This window comes from Melospiza melodia, chromosome 20 (genome assembly GCF_035770615.1).
Source record: "Melospiza melodia melodia isolate bMelMel2 chromosome 20, bMelMel2.pri, whole genome shotgun sequence".
Classification (NCBI taxonomy): domain Eukaryota; kingdom Metazoa; phylum Chordata; class Aves; order Passeriformes; family Passerellidae; genus Melospiza; species Melospiza melodia.
The window spans coordinates 3029186-3045605 of record NC_086213.1 but is presented as its reverse complement, the minus strand read 5'-3'; the positions used below and the strand labels follow the sequence as shown (position 1 = coordinate 3045605).

Genomic DNA, 16420 nt, shown 5'->3' with positions numbered 1-16420 from the left:
GAGTTCTGTTGGAGCTGGTGCTGCATTCAGAGGCCTGTGGGCCAGAATAAAGCTCTGCATCCCAACCCTCCATCAGAACCAACTCCTTTCCTTCACCATCACCTTAAAGCTTCTCCACAGAGAGAAACCTGAGGAGCAGCCCCTGTTATGGGGGGAAGCTCCATCCCAGCACCAGCTGAGCTCCTGCAGGCCTGGACTTGTCTCCACAGGCCCAGCTGCAGCACCCAGGCAGCCCAAAGTGTCTGTGGGGTGAAACACCACACACCCAGCCAGCCAAAAATGTCTGTGGGGTGAAACACCACACACCCAGCCAGCCAAAAATGTCTGTGGGGTGAAACACCACACACCCAGCCAGCCCCAAGTGTCTGTGGGGTGAAACACCACACACCCAGCCAGCCCCAAGTGTCTGTGGGGTGAAACACCATATACCCAGCCAGCCAAAAGTGTCTGTGGGGTGAAACCACCCCAGCTGCCACCTCTGGTCAAGCAGCAAGAGCCAGATGAGCCCAGGCACCTTCCATCTGGCTATATTGGTATTTAATGTCAATATATTGGCGTCCAACGTGGGGCAGCTCCATCCTGGGGATGGATCGGTCAGGGAAGAGACCCCTGAGGTGGCACCCTCACTTTTGCTGCAATATCCAGCCAGCCAAAGGTGTCTCTGAGGTGAAACCACCACACACCCAGCCAGCCAAAAGTGTCTCTGGGGTAAAACACCACACACCCAGCCAGCCAAAGGTGTCTCTGGGGTGAAACACCACACACACATCCCGCCAGCCAAAAGTGTCTCTGGGGTGAAACCACCGCAGCTGCCACCTTTGTTCAAGCAGCAAGAGCCAGACAAGCCCAGGGACCTTCCATCTGGCAATATTGGTATTTAATTTCAATATATTGGCGTCCAACGTGGGGCAGCTCCATCCTGGGGATGGATCAGCCAGGGAAGAGACCACCAAGGTGGCACCTTCACTTTTGCTGCAATATCCAGCTGGCCAAAGGTGTCTGTGAGGTGAAACCACCACAGCTTCCACCCTTGGTCAAGCAGCCATGTCCAGATGAGCCCAGGCACGTCCCATCCCCCTATATTGGTATTTAATTCCAATATATTGGCGCTGCAACAGTGGTTTAATACCTCAACCATCTCCAAAAGTTCAGTACCCCTGTCTGATGTTAGAGCATCCCCATGGTGCCCACACCAAGAGCATCCAAGCAGGAATGACACCGTGGGCTCACCCAGCAGCAGGGACAGAGAGTTGGAGCTGCCGGCCTGGGGTTGAGCTCCTCTGCCACTCCTGGTGTTTATCCTGTGAAATATTAATGGGCTGTGATTCATCCTCAGCAGGGAGGAGGTGACAGCCACGTGTGAGCATCGCTGTGCCTGTCCCTGCACACACACACACACACACAGATCCCACAGGGATGTGCCCAAAGGCATTCCTAGCCCTCCAAAGCCACTGTTTAAACTGCTTTGGGGGATATTTTGGACATTTTTCTCAGTTCTGGTGCTGGCATCTCATTAACCACAAGCCAGGAGTGAGCTCAGCCTCCCTGCACTGGGCACTGCGTTGCCACCAGCAGCTCTGTCCTGGAGCTGGGGTCACCAGGGCTGCCCAGTTCCACAGCAGTGCCAGCCAGTTCCACACCAGAGCTATCCCATTTCACACCAGTGCCAACCAGTTCCACACCAGGGCTTCCCAGTTCCACACCAGTGGCAGCCAGTTCCACACCAGTGGCAACCAGTTCCACACCAGGGCTAACCAGTTCCACACTGGTGCCAACGAGTTCCGCACCAGTTTTGCCCACTTCCACACCAGTGCCAACCAGTTCCACATCAGGGCTGCTCAGTTCCACACCAGGGCTGTCCCATTTCACACCAGGGCTGCCCAGTTCCACACCAGGGCTGTCCCATTTCACACCAGGTCTCCCCAGTTCCACACCAGGGCTGCCCAGTTCCACACCAGGGCTGTCCCATTTCACACCAGGTCTCCCCAGTTCCACACCAGGGCTGCCCAGTTCCACACCATTGCCAGCCCATTCCACACCAGTGCCAATCAATTCCACACCAGAGCTGCCCAGTTCCACACCAGGGCTGCCCAGTTCCACACCAGTACCACCCAGTTCCTCTCCAGTTTGGTGGCAGCCCTCCATCTTCACCGCCCTGTTCCTTGCACATCCAAGAGATGGTGACACCACCACGGTGAGCCCAGCGAGGGAGCCATGGATGGTGCCTCTTTAGCCCCAAATCCCCCCATTTCTCCTGCTTGGAGAATCCACCAGAGCAGCCCCTTCCCCTCAACCCCCCCTGACTGGGCCCGTCCCCCCGCTCGGGCTCAGCCTGCTTTAATTGGCTCCAGCTCCTGCAGGCTTTGAAAGATGAAAAGCCCTCGACGGGAGAAGTGTGGAGCGCTCATGGTTTATTAATGGCCAGCCATCATTATTTTACCTTTCAAGTGCTCGGGCAGTGGCGAGGAGGGAAGGAGAGAGGGGGGGAAACCGTGTGAACTTGCCGTGATTTTCTGCTCCATCCCCTGGGTGCCCCCGTGAGCCGCCTTTCCCGAGGGTTTGCGTGGCAGATGGATGGTGGTGGCATCCCGGGAAAACAGCGTGGGAGAGGCAAACAAAGGGAGCAGCAGATGCCAGGAGCCTCCAGTGTTCCATCACCGGGCTCAGCCACCCCAGCCCCTCTGCTGAGCACAGCTGGGTGGAAATTTATCTGCGAGCCCAATCCCCGTGTTTGCTGTGCTGCTGCAGCTCCCATCTGAGTGTTGGATGGGAATTATAATCCCCAAAGGGCTGGGATGGGAAGGAAAAAGGGATTTGGCAGCTCTGGACCACGCTGAGATGCTCCCAAAGCTCTGATGGACTCATCCCGACCCCACCACGGAGAGGACACGGAGCAGCCCAAGGTTTTTTCAAATGTGTTTTGTTTTTTTTTTTAGTTTTTTGGTCTCTTTTTTTTTTTTTTCTTTTTATTGGCATAAATAATTCATACACTGTCACCTCACCAAACACTGCACGAGAAACCACGGGAACAAATGGCTATCCAGGTCTGCAGGTCCCAGAGATTCGCACCCAGCCAGACAGCGGAAATTAGAAATTACTTTCTTCAAGTGTAGAAAACGTTAGAAATGTTCCTGTACAAATTTACAGTGGGGAGAATCCATCGTGCCTTTCTCAGAAATTCCTTTTTTTTTTGGTTTTTTTTTTAGTTTTTCTCAGTAGTTTGTGGGGGTGATTTATATTTTTATTTCTCACCAGCTTCTTTTTTTCCGGAGGTGTTTTTTTTTTTTTCTTGCAACGACGACAACAAAATATATATATATATATATTTATATTTATATATATATTTATAAAAAGAAAAAAAGGGGGTGGAGGGAGGAAAAGGGGAACTGAAAATCAGCTCATTCTGCAAACTACCACGGAGAAAACGAAGCAGGCCAGCGAGTTCAGTTGGAAACTGTACAAGATTGAGGTCTGTATATATCTATATACATACATATAGAGATATGTATATATATCCATATATACCTTATGTACAAGGCAATGAAATATGGGAATTTACAGGGACCTGAAATTAAAGGCAGCGCTCGCAGCTGACCAAGCTTCACCCCCCCAAAGAGTTTCTGTTGGCAACAAAAATAGATAAATTCAAATAAATTCACAGAAAGTCAAATAAACTTAAATAAATTCATAGAAATTCGATGAAATTCAAATAATTTAAAATAAATAAAGGGTGAAGAAAGGAGGAAGGGCTTGACTCAGGGCACTTGGGGGGTAGAGAGGGGCTCAGCACAGAGCCCTTCTCCGAGTTCCAGGCACCAGCTCTTCCATAGAATCCTAAATTGGCACAGGGAGGGGTTGGGCTGGGTGTTGGGAGGGGATTTCTCCTGGTGAGGGCAGGCACAGGTGCCCAGAGCAGCTGTGGCTGCCCCTGGATCCCTGGCAGTGCCCAGGGCCAGGAGTTTGGAGCAGCCTGGGGTGTGGAAATGTCCCTGTCCATGAGGTTTGAGTTCCCTTCCAACCCAAACCATTCCATAATTCCATGCTCTGGGAAAGGCTGAGCAGCTCCGCCACATCCCAGACATTCATTTGTGCCTCCATCCATCCCAAATCTGCGCCATCCCAGCTCCTGCCACGGCCAAGGACTGGATAAAAGTCATGGGGACCAAACTCTGAGCTCGTCATTCCCAGAAATCGCCCGGTCAGGGCTCAGCGAGGATTTGGGAATTCATGGGGAAAAGGGAAATAGAAGGAAAAACCAGAGCAGGGGGTGTCCTTCAGCAGGCAAAGGAGCACACAGAGCTTTGGGGCCACCTCGGGGAGAGTCCACACAGCCCAGCCCCAAACGTGGTGACCCCAACAACACCAAAATGCTGGAAAAATCCTCGGAAAAATCTCAGGGAGCTCTGGGAAGAGAGGGGATGGTGATGGGAGGATGGAGCAGCAGGGCTGGGCCAGGAGAGCATCCCTGGGCTGTGAGAGCATCCCTGGGGCTGGGGGCAGCTCCTGCATCTCAAAGGCAGCTGAGCCCAGCTAAGCCCAGCCCGGCTGGAAATAGCCCTGGCTCGGGATGGACCCTCTCATCCTTCAGAGCTCCCATTAAAAGCTATTGTGGAGAGCTTCTCCTGCATTCCCTTCCTGATGAAGTGCTGGGTATTTATAAACTGGGCCAAAGGAAAAAAAAAATATCCTTCACAAAGGCAGAGTCAGAAAAAACCAACCAACAACAGCAGCAACAAGATTTGTTGGTTTGGTGGGTGGAGTTTTGTTTGAATAATGAAGACTTTAAAAATTAAGAAGGAATGATGGGAATAATGTGGCAGCCTGGACAACTGGAATGGAAGGGAAGGAGCTGCTCCTCAGAGCTCCTTTGGGATAAATTCAGGACAATTGATGCCATTGGGCTGTGCCTGTGGCTGAGACACCACAGCAAGGGAAGAGGGGAGGAAGCGGCTGGAGAGCAGGGAGAGGTTGGCTGTAGGAATATTTAGTTTCTTTTAGTTTCTTCCTGATATTTCATTTTTTCCAGATGCCCAAAATTCAGTGGAGAAAGGTGTGGCCAAGGGGGAATGAGACAGGACGAGGGAAATGGCTTGAAAGTGAAAGGAGGCAGAGTAAAATGGGATATTGGGAATGGGGAATTGTTCCCTGGGAGGGTGGGGAGGGGGTGGGATGGAATTCCCAGAGCAGCTGTGGCTGCCCCTGGATCCCTGGCAGTGTCCCAGGCCAGGTTGGATGGGGCTTGGAGCAGCCTGGGACAGTGGGAGGTGTCCCTGCCATGGCAGGGGTGGGATGGGATGAGCTTTGAGGTCCTTCCCACCCAACCATCCCATGGTTCTGTGGCTGAGGCTGCAGCCCAGGGAGGCCCTGACACCACAGGGGAACCCACCCAACACCCAGCACCCCTCAGTTCATTGTTCCCTCCACTCCTGGCCATAAAATCCATCAGGAATCTGCCAGCAGGAGCTGGGAGACCCCACAGGGGACACCAAGGTGAGGACTTGGGACATGGGGGAGCAAACCCACCATGACCCCAAGAGAGACCTCGTCCCTTCCACCACACAACATCCATCACCCCAGTGATGGGCACCACCCTGGGGTCACCTTCCTCCTCCTCCCAACACCTTCCCCTGCCTCCTGCTCCCCTGGGAATCCACCCACACCTGCTCAGAACCCAAACCCACAGAGCCAGCAGGACCCTGCTCCCTCTGGATGGGGTTGGGGGATGGTGACACCTCTCTGTACCCAAAACCTCTGGGGAGGGGATTTTGTGCCTCCCCCAGAGGCTGGAAGCAGCACAGGTGAAGGCATTGGTGAGAGCTCAGAGAGACCCCGAGGTTTTAGTGCAAGGTTGGTGGCACAGGTGTGCAGAGGGACACCTGGGGGGAACAGGGACACCTGGAGGGACAGGGACACCTGAGAAGGAGCAGGGACAGCTGGGGAGAGCAGGGACAGCCCAGGCCATGGGTGCTGCAGGCTGGGCTGGGGTGAAAGGCAGGGAAGAGCTGGGATGAGAAGCTGGGGTGAGCCCTAACTCAGGAACCCCTGATTTGCTGCTGGAGCAGGGAACAATTAACCCAAACGAGGGCTCAACCCCTAAAGCCATCCTGACCCATCCCAGCTCCCTGCACTCCCTCCCATCCCAAAAACATCACCAGGAGACTCCTCCAGATCCTTTCAGGGCTGGATCCAGCCCTCCCTGCTCCTGCCCACCCTGGAATTTTCACACGTGCACGCATGGGGATTTTAATACCCCCACAATTAAACTCCCATCTCATCCCAGCTGCAATTAAGTTTCTAATGTTCATTTACTTATGCTAAAGCACTCCCAGCACCAGCGAGGAGGAGCTGGAGCAGCAGCCAGACAAAGCAGGGCTGGCTGGGTTTGCAAAGCCTCGTCACGGCTCCAAATTAAAGCGAACTGAGACTACAATTGAATTATCTGGGATGGTTCCTGTCAAGCAATTATGCTGCATGAGAGCCTGGGAATGCAATTTGCTCTCATCTGACAGCTCATCCGAGGGGCTGGAGGGCCCATCCGAGCTGAGAGGGGGGAGAGGGAAACACCAGCACGTGGAATTCAGGTGGAAACAGCAGCTCCCAGGGAGAATTTTTGGGGAAACTCTGGGATTTGGCTGATGGGAGATGATGGAAATGGTCCTGGGCATGGCTGAGATGTCCCAGAGTGGGGCTGGGAGCTGCTCTGTACAACCAGAGCCTGCCTGGATTCCCAGCTGCAGGAATGAGCCACAGGAGAAGGGATGGATCCCAATTCCAGCTGATGCCCAGCCCCAGAGTGTCACAGACATCTTTTATGGAAAATCCTTTCCTTAGGATTTTTCCTCCTGAGAAGCTGGGAGGCCTCAGGAACGAAATGTAAACAATGGTTATCTGCTGCTGTGGAATGCAACAGGTGCATCTGGGATTGGTCTCGTGGTTGTTTCTAATTAATGGCCAATCACAGTCAGCTGGCTCAGACTCTCTGTCTGAGACAGAAGCTTTTGTTATCATTCTTCCCTATTCTATTCTTAGCCAGCCTTCTGATGAAACCTTTTCTTCTATTCTTTTAGTATAGTTTTAATGTAATATATATCATAAAACAATAAATCAGCCTTCTGAAACGTGGAGTCAGATCCTCGTCTCTTCCCCAGTCTGAAAACCCCTGTGAACACCGTGACACCAGAGCAGCCCCAAACCTCGGATTTGGGGATCGAGGAGCAAAGGAAGGATCGGGAGAAGGGATGGAGAGTGAGGGGGCAGGGCCGGCTGATGAATTAACGGGATAAATTAACGGGGATGAGGAGACTGATAAATTACCGGGAACGCGGAGCCGTGTCCCGCTGGCAGGGAGACCCGCGGGGGGACACGTAAGAGGGAGAGAAGCCACTTGTGAAAGGTCAGCGCTGCCCACGGAGGGGCTGCGGGGGCAGCGGGACAGATGCATTTCCCCGCGGGGAGCGGCTAATGGCAGTGGCACTCCCTGGCCCCGCAGGATCCGGGCACAAACTCATGAATCAGCGACGTTCCCCCCTTCTTTCATGACAAAACCGCAAAGAAATAAATAAAGGGAATTAAAGAAACCCGCAGAGAGCCGAGAACGAGCCCTCCCCAGCCGGGCATCGTCGTGAGCGCTGGATGGGGATCCGAGGAGCCCTGGGGGGATAAACTGAAGTCATTGTCCTGTGGGTCGGGGTTCTGTCCTTCTGTCCCCAGAGCCACCGGCTGGGCACGGAGAGCCGCCCGCTGTCCCCATCCCACCGCAGCCGGGGCTGCTCCGGCTCCCGGAGGATTCCCGGGATGCAGAAACGCCGAGGGAGAAGATCCCGATCCCGATCCCGGTCCCGGTCCCGGCTCGCTGTCGGCCCCGCTGCTCGTCCGTAGCGCGGGGTGCGAAGCGGAGAGGAAGAGGAGACCCGCTGGGGGAGGAAGGCACCGTCCCACAACTCCTCCCGTCACAGCCTGGAGGGGACACAAGGAGCAGAGTCAGCCCTGGGGAACCTGGGGGTTTGGGGGCAAGATATTTGGGAAAAATCCCTCCTGGAAGAGCTCTGCCACGGAGCTGATCCCTAAACCACCGGGAGAAACCTCCGTTAGGAAAATTAATCCACAAACACCAGAGGGGGTTTATGCCCGAAAAGGAGACAGAGGAATCCTTTCTGGCATTATTCCAATAAAGGGAGAGGCCATGGGGCATTCCCCTGGGATCTCTCCAATTTTTTCTCCCTTTTTATCTCAATTTCTCGGCTGCATTTCCCTTCTCTCCCCATTTCTAAGGTACTTGAGAGGTTTCCAGAACTCCTGATCCCAAAGATTTCCCTCTAAGGTATAACCCTCCCTCTTAATTTTCAATTCTTATGGAAATTAGGGCTTTTTCTTCCCCATTGTTTCTTTCATCTCACAACGTCTAATTTCATTTCTCAGCAAACCTTAAGTTTATTTCTAAAGGCAAATCTCTTTTTCCGTTCGTCAATCAGCGGAATCCTTCCCATTGTTTCTTTTATCTCCCAGAGCTGGTTTTATCTACCAGCAGACCCAGAGTATGTTTGGAAAGACAAATCCGCCATTCCTCTCACCCTGAACTCCTGCACCTCCCTGCCATCTCTGCCTGGTTCCTGGAGCATCATCCAGAGGGGAAAGGGCTCCTTGGGTACCACTCCCACCCCTGTGCATCCAGGATCCCGCGGGTTTTGTGTCCCAGTCCCTTGGATGCAGGGATGGGGTACCACATCCAGCTCATCCCTGCGCACAGCCGGGATTCCTGGACCTAACAGGACCCAACAGGAACCTTCCAGGACCTGACAGGAACAACAGCCAGAGCTGAGTCCCTGTGGAAGGAATCAGCTGCCGTGCAAAGCCGAGCTGGAACATCCTGATTAGCAAAAGATTGGGCCGGTAATTAACGGGGAGCTGCGGGGCAGCCCCAGCCCGGGGCGGGCAGAGCGTGGCTCAGTGACTGGAAAAAACATTCCCAGAGCCAGCGGAGCGATTCCGCAGCTGCCTGGGGGCCCGGCATCCTCCGGAGCCGCCCCGGTGCCTGCTTGGAGCGTGGCTTGGGAATTAACCCCGCTCCTGATTAACATCTCCCGTCCCGGGTGCCTTGGGGGCCACCTGGCCGAGGGCTTTGCGCGGCTCTCGGCAGCCCCGAGGGACAGGGAGCGGCACTGGGGACATTCCAGACACTCTTGGAGCCGCCCAGATAAGGAAGAAATGCAGGTTTGTTATCAGCAGCAGGAGAAATGGGCATCTCCCACACTCTGTAAGGACAAAGAGTGATCCCTGAAACCCCCAAGATGTCCTCACTTCTCTCCCTGAGCTGACATCTCCTCCCCTCCATCCATCCATCCATCCATCCATCCATCCATCCATCCATCCATCCATCCATCCATCCATCCATCCATCCACAAAGATCAGTCCCTGAAGCCCCCAAAATGTCCTCAGTTCTCTCCCTGAGCTGACATCTCCTCCCCTCCATCCATCCCCATTCCCAGCCTCCGGGGATGCACGCGGGGAGCAGGAAAAATCCCCCCCAGTGAATGCCACCCCCGCACGGGAGAGATTTCGGTTCTGTTTGTCACAACATGACAAATTCCGGGGAGGAAAATGAGTTTCTAAGTGATTGCTCTGCGTTTTGCCTGCTGTTCCCAACAGGGCGGATTCTAAAATCCCAACTGGGGACCCTCTGGTGCCGTTTCCTGCAGCACAGGGATGTGACTAAGCCAAAGCAAGGGAACAGAGCAGGATTTGGCCATGGGAGGAGAAGGGATCAGTCCATGGAATCTGGGAATAGGGCAGGGATGGGGACTTACTCAGCCGACTTCCAGAAGTGCCCCGGGTGGGAAAGGCGGCGGTTGCGCTTTGGCAGTTTCTCCAGCATGTCCATGAGCTTGGTGAAGGTGGGCCTCTCCTCCTGCTCGTAGGCCCAGCAGAACAGCAGGATGTCCTGGAGCCACGGGGAGAGAGTGTCAGGAAAGCCAGCCAGGCCCTCTCCCAGCGGGAATTGAGCCAGGCCCTGTCCCACCACAACCCTTGCCCCCAAAGGAGCCATCTCCACCACCACATCACTGGGAAGGGCTGGGATGGAGGGGACGTTTCCATCCCATGAGGACCCATCTCCATCACTGAATTCTCAGGAAGGGCTAGGATGGAGGAGACAAATTCATCCTGTGAGGACCCATTTCCATCACCACACCCTTGGGAAGGGCTGGGATGGAGGAGATGAGTCCATCCCATGAGGACTCATCTCCACCACTGGATTCTTGTTAAGGATTGGGATGGAAGGGATGTGTCCATCCCATGAGGACCCATCTCCATCACCACATCCTTGGGAAGGGCTGGGATGGAGGGAACATATTCATCCCATGAGGACCCATCTCCATCACTGAATCCTTGGGAAGGGATGAAATGGAAGGGATGTGTCCATCCCATGAAGATCCCATTTCCATCACTGAATTCTCATGAAGGGCTGGGACAGAGGAGATGAGTCCATCCCATGAGGATCTTGTCTCCATCACAGGATTCTGGTAAGGATTGGGATGGAAGGGATGTGTCCATCCCATGAAGACCCATCTCCACCCCTGGATTTTTGGGAAAGACTGGGATGCAGGGGATGTGCCCAGCTGCCCAGCCCATGAGGAGCCATCTCCATCACCACATCCTTGGGAAGGGCTGGGATGGAGGGAACATATCCATCCCATGAAGATCCCATTTCCAACACTGAATTCTCATGAAGGGCTGGGATGGAGGGGATGGAGATGAATCCATCCCATGAGGATCTGTCTCCATCACTGGGTTCTTGTTAAGGATTGGGATGGAAGATATGTTTCCATCCCATGAGGAGTCATCTCCACCACTGGATTCTTGGGAAAGGCTGGGATGCAGGGGATGTGCCCAGCCCACGAGGACCCATCTCCATCACTGGATCCTTGTGGAGGGTTGAGATGAGGAAATGTGTCCATCCCATAAGGAGCCATTTCCATCACTGGATTCTTGGGAAAGGCTGAGATGGAAGGGATATGTCCATCCCATGAAGAGCCATCTCCATCACCGGATTCCTTGGGAAGGGCTGGGATGGAGGGAACATATCCACCCCATCAGGATCTGTCTCCCTTACTGGGTTCTTGTTAAGGATTGAGATGGACCATCTCCATCATTGGGTTCTTGGGAAGGGCTGGGATGGAAGGGATGTCTCCATCCCATGAGGATCCCATTGCCATCACCAGATTCTTGGGAAAGGCTGGGAGGGATGGAATGTGTCCAACCCATGAGACTCCCATTTGCATCCCCACATCCCCACAAAAGGCTGGGATGAAGGGGGGGTGTCCATCCCACAAGCACCCATCTCCATCCCCACATCCTTGGGAAGGGCTGGGGCAAAAGGAACGTTTGAGCTGAGCTCAGCAGCAGGACCAAGCCTGGCTGGGTGAGATCAGCAGATCCAGAGGGTTTTCCAAGGGCCCCACCAGCCACGTCCCAGTCCATGCACACCCCCACAGCACCTACCGAGATCTCCTTGCCCATCCCGATCTGGCTGAGGTTGGGCTTCATCCCCCTCCCCACCTGCCAGATGATCGCCTCCGCTGGCTGCGTCTTGAAGGGCCATTCCCGGGCGTGCAGCTCGTACCAGATGGTGCTGTTGGGAGACACTGGGGATCAGAGATGGAGCAGCCAGCAGGGACTCAGGATGGGGTGTGACAGTGGTCACAGGGGTCTCAGGATGAGGGAAGAGACGAGGATCTGACTCCAGGTTTCAGAAGGCTGATTTACTATTTTATGTTATACATTATATTAAAACTATACTAAAAGAATAGAAGAAAGGACTTCCTCAGAAGGCTAGCTAAGAATAGAAAAAGAAAGAATGATAACAAAAGCTTCTGTCTCAGACAGAGAGTCTGAGCCATCTGACTGTGATTGGCTATTAATTAGAAACAACTAACATAGACCAATAAAAGATCTACTTGTTGCATTCCACAGCAGCAGATAACCATTGTTTACATTTTGTTCCTGAGGCCTCCCAGCTTCTCAGGAAGAAAAAATCTTAAAGAAAAGATTTTTCATAAAAAAATGCCCGTGACAATGGGGAGGTGTCCAGACACTGCACCACATCCAACCTCTCTCCCTGCTCCAGAACCATCCAGGAGATGCTTCATCCCAGAGGTGCTCCTCAATACAGAGGTGTCACCTCTCCCATTTTCCTGGAGCGAGCCCTGATTCCCACCAGGGGAGATCCCAACCCATGGGAAGGAGGACAGAGGCTGATGGAGGCCCAGACAGAGCCATCAAGTGGGATTGTCCCACCTGGATGCAGCAGCACTGCCCATGGAGCAGCTGAAGAGAGGATGGTGGGGATGCAGCTGCCCCTCCAGCAGAATTCCGGGAAGGGACGAGCTTAAGAATTCACTTTCACTCCAGCTTTTCCCTTTTTCTCCTCCAAAAAGCTCTCCAAGCTCCAAAAACCCGTGCCATGACCCATCCCAGGTGTCCTCACCAGGTGATGGCCACGTGAAGCCCGGGCCATCTGCTCCTGCTCTCATTGCTAAGCCAAGCCCTCTTTTCCGTGAGGAATCCCAGATCCAAGGGAATATCCCAAAACCAGGGCATCACCGGTGGGCACCCCTGTGGTTTTCCGCCCCCGCTGCTGCCTGGAAGTTTTGCATCATCATTTTCTGGCACCCGGAGCCTGGATGAGCCTGGATTACCACAATGCCAGCCCCATTGTCCAAGGCAGATTCCCTGGACCTGCTTTTCCCTCCCTCGTGACCACTGAAAGGATCAAAACCCAGGGTTAAAATAACACCAGGGTGGAAAAAATCTGTCTGATAAATGAAAGATTCCTCCCGGTTAGGGAAGCTCCCCGATTTTGGGAATTGGAATTCTGATTTTGCACAGTTTGGCTGGAAATCTCAAAAAAAGAAAAAAGAGAATAATGAGAGAATTATGTGGGTGCAGGGGAATGAGGAGCTTGGAGAGGGGCAGATCCTGTGGGCACAGCACAAAATCCTCAGGAGAAGCATCCAAGAACCCTCAGATTGGATTTAACACATCCAAGGCGTTAATTCAGTTTCTCACTGGGTGTTTTTGTCCTCTTTAAAAGATCTTTTCCCCTTGCTGTCCCTGATACCCAAATCCCTGGAGGGAAGCGACCCCTCAGGATCATCCCTGAGCCTCCCAGGCTTGATGGAGGGCAGCAGAAACAAGAAAGAGGGAAAACGTGGGGAAACCTTTTCATCTTTTCAGGAAACTCACGCTTTCCATTTTTCCCACAACTGAGGGAAAAAAAGGGAAAATTACGTCTCCCCACCCACTCTCACTTAGTTGGATACGATCCTTTAATTACCTCTTTATTTCTGTGCTGAAGTTGTACCTCAGGGAGGGCACAAAATAAAAGAGCCAGACCCTTCCAGCTGTAATTACTGCGGGTTTGATGGGAATATTGCCTCGGATAACGGGCCCACGCTCCCTAATCCCACAGCCTTCGAGGTATCCGTGAGAAAATTAATCCTCTGGGTAAAGAGGAAAGGGTTGGGGAAAGGTTTAGCGGGGTGGAATTGGGCTCGTGCCCTCAGGGAGGTTTGTGGGCAGAAAAAGGGCAGGAGGAATGAGCTGGTTTGCTGAGGAAAACTTAGGAATTCTCATTTTTCTTGGCTTTTGGCAACTGCAGGTAAAGCTGGCACCACCATCAGCCCTCTGCAGTGGCTGGAGGGGGACATTGGGGTGTCCAGGGGCTCCAGAGCTGTGTCCCCAACCTTTGGCATCCCATCCATCATCATCCAAGCACCTTCTCATCAGTTCCCACCCCAGGAGGGTGCAGGGGAGCGATGAAGCCAGGCTGGCATTCCCAGGATGTTCTGGATCCCATTGCTCGGAGCCACCAAGGCCATGGCCAAAATAGGAAAATTTGGTAATTTAGAGAGTATTGGGATGTCCAGGGGCTCCCAGAACTGTGTCCCCAACCTTTCACATCTCCATCCATCATCATCCAAGCACCTTCTCTTTCATACCTGCCCCAGGAGGGTGCAGGTGAGCGATGAATCCAGGCTGGCATTCCCAGGGTGTTCTGGATCCCATTGCCAAGCCCCACTCCGGTGCAAAACAGGAGGATTTGGTAATTTAGAGAGAACTGGGCTCTCCAGGGACTCCCAGAGCTGTGTTCCCATCCCAGGCTGGCATCCTCTGGGTAATGGGATGCTCTGGATCCCATTACCCAGAGCCAGCCTGGTCTATAACAGGGAGATTTGGTGATTTAGGGATGCTTCCACTCAGAATTTCTCAAAGCAGGAAGGTTCATCCAGCCCAGCAATGGGAATTCCATCCCTTGGATTTGGGACAAACCAAGAGCGTCCTCTTCCCCTCCTGAGCCCAGAGCAGCTCCCACTTGCCCCAAGCATGCCAGATCCCTGTCCCAGGACTCACCCCAGTGCAAAGACGTCCGAGTGCTTGGAGAAGGGCAGCTTGTCCTCCTCGGTGTCGGGCGAGAGCTGCCGGATGATCTCGGGGGCCAGGTGGCACAGCCAGCCGTTCTGGATGCGCAGCTTGTTCTCCCTCCTGTGGGACACGGAGCCGTGGGTACACTGGGGCACAGAACCACCACAGACCCAGCTGCCCACCCTCCTCACGGGGATTTAAACCTGGTTTTACCCACATCAAAGTCAGGTTTTAACCCTGCTCTGAGAAATGTCCCTGCCAGGCAGCAGGACGAAATTGGATGGTGGTTCCTGCTGGGACATGGAGCTGGAGCCATGGGTGCCACTGGAGCACAGCACCACCACAGCCCCAGCTGCCCACCCTCCTCACAGGGATTTAAGCCTGGTTTTATCCACACCATCCTTGCAAAGTCAGGTTTTAACCCTGCTCTGGAAATGTTGGCACCAGGACAAAATTGGATGGTGGTTCCTGCCAGAACATGGAGCTGGAGCTCTGGGTACACCAGGGCACAGGACATCCCCAGCTTCCCACCCTCTTCCCGAGGTTTTAAAGCCTGGTTTTACCCACATCACCCTTGCAAAGTCAGGTTTTAACCCTGCTCTGGGAATGTTGGCACAGCTGTTCCTGTCCAGGCAGCAGGAAAAAACTGGGGCACAGGATGGTGCTTCAGGGGAACTTTGGTTCCCAATCCCAAGCTGGGTATGGGGATTTACGGTCTGCTGGGGCTCCTGCTGTGCCCTCCGCACCAAAATCCCTTAAAGGATACAGGGGTATCCTGGTTTGAAAAGGAAGTGAGTTTTTTGGGAGTTTGGTGGTCAAAAAGTGGGGATGAATTCCCCCAGAGGCCCCACCGTGGTTGGAGCAAGAAGTTGGACTGGGTACCACAAAGAGCCTCTTCTGAGCAAACCATCCTAAAGTAACAGCCTAAAGAATTGGTGTTTTCAGGTATTTTGCCCCAGAACAGCCCCTCCAAGTCCAAGCCTCCAATGGCACCTCCCATGGGAGCAGCCTGGCTTCATAACAACCCCTCATTTCACTTCATCTGTCCTTCCTCCACCTCCCCAGGCTCCCTCTGCTTGGGATAAATCCATTGGAATCCTTTGGCCAACGGCTGAGGATGACATTGGTGAATCCTCCATCCTTCACATCCTCCAGCAGGCACCTGGGATACACTGCTGGCTTCAAAAGCCCTGGATCATCAGTGGTGGTGGCACCTGAGGCAGCTCCATCATGTGTCTGAGGCCAAGTTCAGCAGCAGGAGGGAACAAACCTGTCCCATGTCACCTTGGGCTGGTTCCTGCCAGGAATTTCTCCCTGGAACCCTCCCAAAGATGGGGATGAACAGGGCTAAGGGATGGTTTTGGGGACATCTGTCCTCCTGAATGTCAGCCTGGGGCCAAAATCCCATGAGAAACCATCCAGGAATGGGGTTCCACGTCAAAGCTGGCTCATAATCCCAAAGTGGCACAATCCAGATCCTCCTGCCTGCAAAGCCATCCCCATTCCCAGTCACAGGTCTGGCTGTGACCAGAGGGACCCCTTCCCTAGGCAGGGACACTGTTACTCCAGGAAAATGCTGATGAAGCCTCCTTGTCCCCCTTGGGGTGTCCATAGGTCCTCTCCATCCCCCTTATTCCCTCTGGAGTGTCCATGGCTCCTCTCCACCCTCCTTGTCCCCTTTGGTGTGCCCATGGCTCCTCCCCACCCTCCTTGTCCCCACTGAGCCCAAGGACATTTAAGTAAAGGAGGAATAAATCTGATTTCAGCAGGATGAGACACCAAGTCACCAAATCTCTGCAGGATGTGTTTTAACCCCAGCAAAACCAGCTGAAGAAATGTCACCATCTTTAACCTGACCTCCAAAAATTTGCTTCCTTCCCAACAGATGTTTTTCCAAGCCTCTAAGGACCCAAAATTGGGATTTATCTCCTGTCTTAATCTGAGAGATACCAAAACCAGCAAAAGCCTACCCTGAAAAGGAGAGATCAGACCTGCAGACCCT

The 16420-nt window shown here is 53.5% G+C and overlaps 1 protein-coding gene across 3 annotated transcripts in view; it reads right to left on the bottom strand.

The window, feature by feature from the left end:
• Positions 1 to 2955: 2955 nt before the first annotated feature.
• The window catches only part of KSR2 (kinase suppressor of ras 2), a 94707-nt gene continuing 81242 nt past the window's right edge, over positions 2956 to 16420 (bottom strand). For 2 of the 3 annotated variants that reach the window (XM_063172775.1, XM_063172778.1), the window contains 4 exons: positions 14407 to 14538; positions 11497 to 11626; positions 9804 to 9937; positions 2956 to 7956 (listed from right to left, as the gene is read on the bottom strand). In XM_063172775.1, the coding sequence (XP_063028845.1) occupies positions 7950 to 7956; positions 9804 to 9937; positions 11497 to 11626; positions 14407 to 14538 (403 nt within the window). In that variant the 3' untranslated portion in view covers positions 2956 to 7949. Of the gene's footprint in view, positions 7957 to 9799; positions 9938 to 11496; positions 11627 to 14406; positions 14539 to 16420 lie in introns of those variants that run through there. The other variant, XM_063172776.1, reaches the window with a different exon arrangement.